The 5,771-nt window shown below is 32.4% G+C and overlaps 1 protein-coding gene across 2 annotated transcripts; it reads left to right on the top strand.

The window, feature by feature from the left end:
• Positions 1-1,741: 1,741 nt before the first annotated feature.
• Positions 1,742-5,102, top strand: LOC131033783 (disease resistance protein RUN1; the record flags this gene model as incomplete). 2 transcript variants are annotated; one of them, XM_059218509.1, is given in 4 exon segments in its annotated part: positions 1,742-2,840; positions 2,959-3,255; positions 3,362-3,949; positions 4,054-5,102. In XM_059218509.1, coding segments are annotated over 4 exon segments (2,001 nt in total). In that variant the 3' UTR covers positions 4,135-5,102.
• Between the last annotated feature and the right edge of the window lie 669 nt (positions 5,103-5,771).

Raw genomic sequence — 5,771 nt, 5'->3', positions numbered from 1 at the left:
AAATCATTATCTTCTTCTATAACTTATGAGATAATGTTATCTTTATAATCAAAATTTAGAAGATTTTTTTACAACTATTTTGGTTTTGTAAAGCCTTTCTTTTCCTTAAGATATGGAAGTTTTTAACACAAGAGTGTGCCTATTTGAGCCATTATTTTCTTCTATAACTTATGAGATAATATTATCCTTACAATGAAAATTTACAAGATTTTTTACAAATATTCTAGTTTTGTAAAGCCTCTCCTTTCCTTAAGATATGGAAGTTTTTTATTTCTTTACCTTAACCTTTTTTATTTTCAGCACATTTTTCCACTTTATATGAACAATTGATATTTTTCTATCAGTTAAAAATATGTAAAATAAGTACATTAATTTAAGATTCATTTTTAGAGAAAACTGATTTGGATGAATTTTTTTTTTCTAAGGGGAAGGTGAAAAGGAACCTTGAGAATGAGCATGTAAAATAAATCTTATCAAATATTTTCTCTAGATTAATTAATAAATATGGATAATAAATTAATCTAGATCGAAGAGTTGAGACTCACAATGATATTGAAATAAATATAAAAAATAAATAAGAAGATAGAGTGGCTTAGCTCTAGAATGAATATTGAAATGATGATGTTGACGTCATGTCAACACCTTTTGAAATTTATTGTCATTGGTATGATAATTATCTTCAAATCTAATCTATGATAGAAAAAGATAATGGGTTGATCTTGTAGGGAACATGATTATTCTACTTTAAAATGGCTTTGACATGTGGATACATATGATCTCTACTATGTGAGATTGTATTGATAGAATAATGACTCGTAAAAACTAGATGCAACTCAATCTTCAATGATCTTGAATAGTTAAGATGATTCTCTTAGAAACATCTTTGGAGATTTTTTTGGCTTACATGGATAGAGTTCTTTGAGGTTAAACCCCTTGGTAGGCTTCTCCAATGGTACTGAGCAAAATCAAGGGCATCAAATGAAAATATGTAGATGGCTTAAGATGGTGATGCAAATTGAGCTTTATTTTTAATATTCTAAATCAAAGTCTTCTCTATTGATTTTGATTTTGTCTCCTATTTCATGAAATTAAATGTGCAATGAGTGTCTTTAAAAACCATGGCTAAGAATGTGTCACTCAAATGTGTGCTGAGTTAGCTTAAAATAATTAGTGGAATCGGGAGAGAAATTTAGAATTTGAATTTGAAGGTAAAGAGTTAGATTCATGCAGCTTATGATTAGCTAAGATCAATCTCATGAACAACAAACCTGATCTATGAGGACAAACAGATAAACATAGAATATGAGTGGGATGAATATTGCAGAGCGAGTGCACATAGGGGTGCTATAGGACCATGTAGTGGTAAACATGTATAAGAACATGGGCAAAGTTAACAAAAGAGTGTGCCTATTTAAATCATTATTTTCTTCTATAACTTATGAGATAATTTTATCCTTACAATCAAAATTTAGAAGATTTTTTTACAACTATTCTGGTTTTGTGCCTCTCCTTATGAAAGTTTTTATTTCTTTACCTTAATTTTTTCAATTTTATTTTAAAAGGATGTAAACATTATTTGTATGTAAAACATATCATTATTTTTATTTTTAACCACATTTTTTCACCTTATATGAACAATTGATATTTTTCTATCAATTAAAAGTATGTAAAATAAATTACATTAATTTAAAATTCATTTTTAGAGAAAACTAATTTGGATGTGTGTGTTTTTTTTTCCCAGAAATGCATCTTTCTACAGTGATGACAGTGATGAAGAAGTGTTGAAGATTATTAAAAATTATGTTATGAAGCAGTCCAAAAATATTCCATTTGTGATGCCCGAACATCTTGTGGGTCTTGATAAAATCTTACAAGACTTTGAAAGAAGTGTATTGCAATCTTCTAAAAATGTAAAAATTGTGGGGATTACAGGTATGAGTGGGTGTGGAAAAAGCACATTGGCAAAACAATACTACAACAAGATGATAAAGTCCTCCTACAGGTGTAGTTTTCTTTTTGATGTTTCAACTAAAACTTTGTGTGAAATGCAAAAAAAAATGTTTCAAGATCTTGGTGGTTCAGAAGATGTATCATTTGATAGTGTAGAAGAAGGAAAAGCAATCTTAAGAGAGTATTTGAGTTTTGTTCAGGTATTTATTATCTTGGATAATGTAGATCATCTAGATCAATTAGAATCTCTCTTACCAATAAAAGATAATCTTGGGCATGGCAGTGTGGTTGTGGTTATAAGTCAAAATTCGCACATTTTTACATTATGGGGAATTCCTTCTGATTCTATTTTCAAGATGAAGGAGTTTAATTCTGGACATTCTATGGAACTATTTTGCTGGCATTCTTTCGGAAAACCCTCTCCAGAAGATGGATTTGAATGTCTTGTTAGTGGTTTTTTAAAATTCTGCCATGGATTGCCATTAGCCGTCAAGGTATTAGGAGGACTTGTGCATGGAAAGTCGAAGGCTTGTTGGGCTTCGCAATTGGATAAGGTCTCGAAATCATTGCCCAAAGGCATTAGAAGCTTGCTACAAGTGAGCTTTGATGCACTAGATGAGGAAGAAGAGAAGGAGATATTTTTAGATATATCTTGTTTCTTCGTAGGAAGAGAAAAGGATTCAGCCATCGCAGTGTGGGATGAGTCCAAATGGAGTGGGGAGTGTAGTTTGCAAACACTCGTGGATAAGTTTTTGGTTGAGATAGATGAGTATAACTGCTTGAGAATGCATGATCTGCTGAGAGATTTGGGAAGGGACATCTCAAAGACAAAGTCACCGTACCGCGTTTGGTCATCGGAGCAAATTACCCATATTGAGGAAAAGGGGGAGGTGAGTTTTTTTTGTTTTTTTATTGTATGCAACATTACAATATTACATTAAGTGAATGTTCGTAAATTAATTGTTTTATAAACTCGCTTATTTTTTAATTTTTAATTTTTCCATTTAGGGAAGCGTGCAGATTCGGGGAATTAAAATTCGAACGGAAGAGGTTTATGAAGACTTTGTGGAGCTTGTTCAAGGATCAGGTAGAGGGTTGAAGCGAAAACGGGGTTTAAAAATCGTGGATGTTGAAAACAATTATCTTACAGAAGAATTAGCACCAGTATCAGAAGGCCTTGTATCGCTGCGATGGGCCAAGTTTCCGCATACAGCTATTCCGGCATGGATTTCGTTGAAGAAGTTGAGAGTTTTAGAGCTTTGCGAGGCTTCTAATTTAGAAGAACCGTGGAGGGAGAGTGCCAACGTAAGTAATATCTTCCTTCTCTTTACTGTTATTTATGTAAACATACCTTAAAATCTCTTATAGTTGTTGAACGGTCTTGCCTGATTAAAGAGGAACGTGGCTGCAGCCTCCTGTGCAGTTGGAAGTGCTGAGAATCATTCATGCCGGAAGTTTCCTGAGATTTCCAAGGTCAATAGGATTTCTAAAGCATTTAAAAAAGATATATTTTGATGGCCAAGGAGCTCCTATTGAAGGTTTACCAGATGAGTTTTGCTGTCTCCAATCGCTGGAGCGCCTGGAGTTAGTTGGATGTGATGAGCTAAAATCATTGCCTAGCAAGTTCGGTGATCTGACAAATCTGCAGCATCTAATTTTGAAAAGATGCGGTGGGATCGAAGGTTTACCAGAAGATTTTGCCTGCCTCCAATCACTGAAGGAGTTAGTGTTAAGTGATTGTCATAAGCTAAAAGCGTTGCCTAGCAAGTTCAGCAATCTCACAAATCTGTGGGTGACCTTCTGCTCAGGGCTCAGGAAAATAGAAGGATTAGAAAATTGCACTTCATTAGAGGTGCTGATTTTAGATACCCGTGCGAAAGTGCCGGTGATCGAAAATATAAATATGATGGATATGGAGAGTTTGAGGTGGGTAAGCATCATTCCAGAATGTCACCGGCTATCAGCATTTGGAGCTTGCCTTCAAACAATAAATAGAGAGGTATAATAGTTTTTAAATAATTGAACTTGTTATTATTATTTATGTAGTATAAGTGTTTAGTGGTTGATTATAGTGTATAATTTATGGCAGAAATGGCCATCCAGATTAACGATTTGTGTAAAGAGTGTGGCTGGCGTGGAGGCGATTGTGAAGTCTATTTCATCTCCTGCTCTCACTTTGGTTGACTCGTTCCACCGGCGGAAGAGGTGATTCGCTCGACGATAATTATTGGCGGTATGTCTTTTTGACAGAGCGTCCTGCCAACGCGGCAGCGATGATATGCCTTGTTATAGATTCCGATAATGTCAACTTTTTTAAGATAGATCCCAATTATGTTAGTGGAGGCTTTTGGCGAGAACCAGAATATGGTGAAATGTATATGGGGTTTGGAAAAAGGGTATGCATAGGTGTCTTCACTGCATCTTCACTCGTGGGAAGCGAAGTCTCTTTCTCACTAGGTTGGAAAAAGGGCCATGCGGAAGAAGAATCGGTAGAGATGGGAATATTAGTGATGGGCGAGGAAAGTGAAGTTGTGGATGCTTTTTATCAATTAGTACAAGATTTGGGAAAAGCACAAGATATTTGTGAGTCTGAAGATATTTCTGAAGATATTTCTGAGTCTGAAGATAAGTCTGAAGATATTTGTGAGTTTGAAGATATTTCTGAAGATATTTGAGTCTGAAGATATTTGTGTTTCTGTGTGGAAGTAGAGATGGGAATATTAGTGATGGGCGAGGAAAGTGAAGTTGTGGATGCTTTTTATCAATTAGTACAAGATTTGGGAAAAGCACAAGATATTTGTGAGTCTGAAGATATTTCTGAAGATATTTCTGAGTCTGAAGATAAGTCTGAAGATATTTGTGAGTCTGAAGATATTTCTGAAGATATTTGAGTCTGAAGATATTTGTGTTTCTGTGTGGAAGTAGAGATGGGAATATTAGTGATGGGCGAGGAAAGTGAAGTTGTGGATGCTTTTTATCAATTAGTACAAGATTTGGGAAAAGCACAAGATATTTGTGAGGCTCGATGAATTTGTAAATCTGAATAATTATAATTTAAGGATAGATGATGGAAAATTAGGTTGTAAATATTATAAATTTTATTGTGTAATATTTGTAATTAAATTGTTTTTAATTGAAGAATATTTATGTTACATATTTAATGTTAGTGACATAAATATGTGTCAATATAGATGTAAATATTTTTAAAGTAATAACTTTTTAATAATAGTATGGTTATTTATATTAGAATATTTACAAGAGGATTGAGTTCTTTATTAACAATTTGTGTAGAGTATCCTATTAATTTGAACTCATCTAATAATATGAGAATTGCATTTCTTAAAAGTGGTAAGCAATTTTTTCTAAATCATCTTATAATTATAATGTAAAGATAGATGATTGGAAAATTAGATTGTAAATATTATAAATTTTATTGTGTAATATTTGTAAATAATTTTTTTTTAAATGAAAAATCTTTATGTTATATTTTTCATGTTAGTGGTATAAATATGTAAAAAAATAAATTTTATATTTTTATGGTAGAAGTTCTTTTAACTGTTATTTATATTAAAGTAGTTGTAAGAGGATTGAGTTTTTTTTATATTAATAAAACTTGAAGAATATCTATACATCAATTCAATTGATTTGGACTCATCTAATAATATAAGAGTTGTATGGTGAATAACTCCTAACTTCTAATTCAACTTATGATGATCTCCAAAGTTTTATTTAATACATCACACTTATTCTTGTTTTAACAATTGTTTAGAAGTCTTTATATTTAATAATAAACTTGTTTATTTTAGACTACTATTTTTGTG

Source organism: Cryptomeria japonica, chromosome 3 (genome assembly GCF_030272615.1).
Source record: "Cryptomeria japonica chromosome 3, Sugi_1.0, whole genome shotgun sequence".
Classification (NCBI taxonomy): domain Eukaryota; kingdom Viridiplantae; phylum Streptophyta; class Pinopsida; order Cupressales; family Cupressaceae; genus Cryptomeria; species Cryptomeria japonica.
This window is presented reverse-complemented; position numbering and strand designations above follow the sequence as displayed.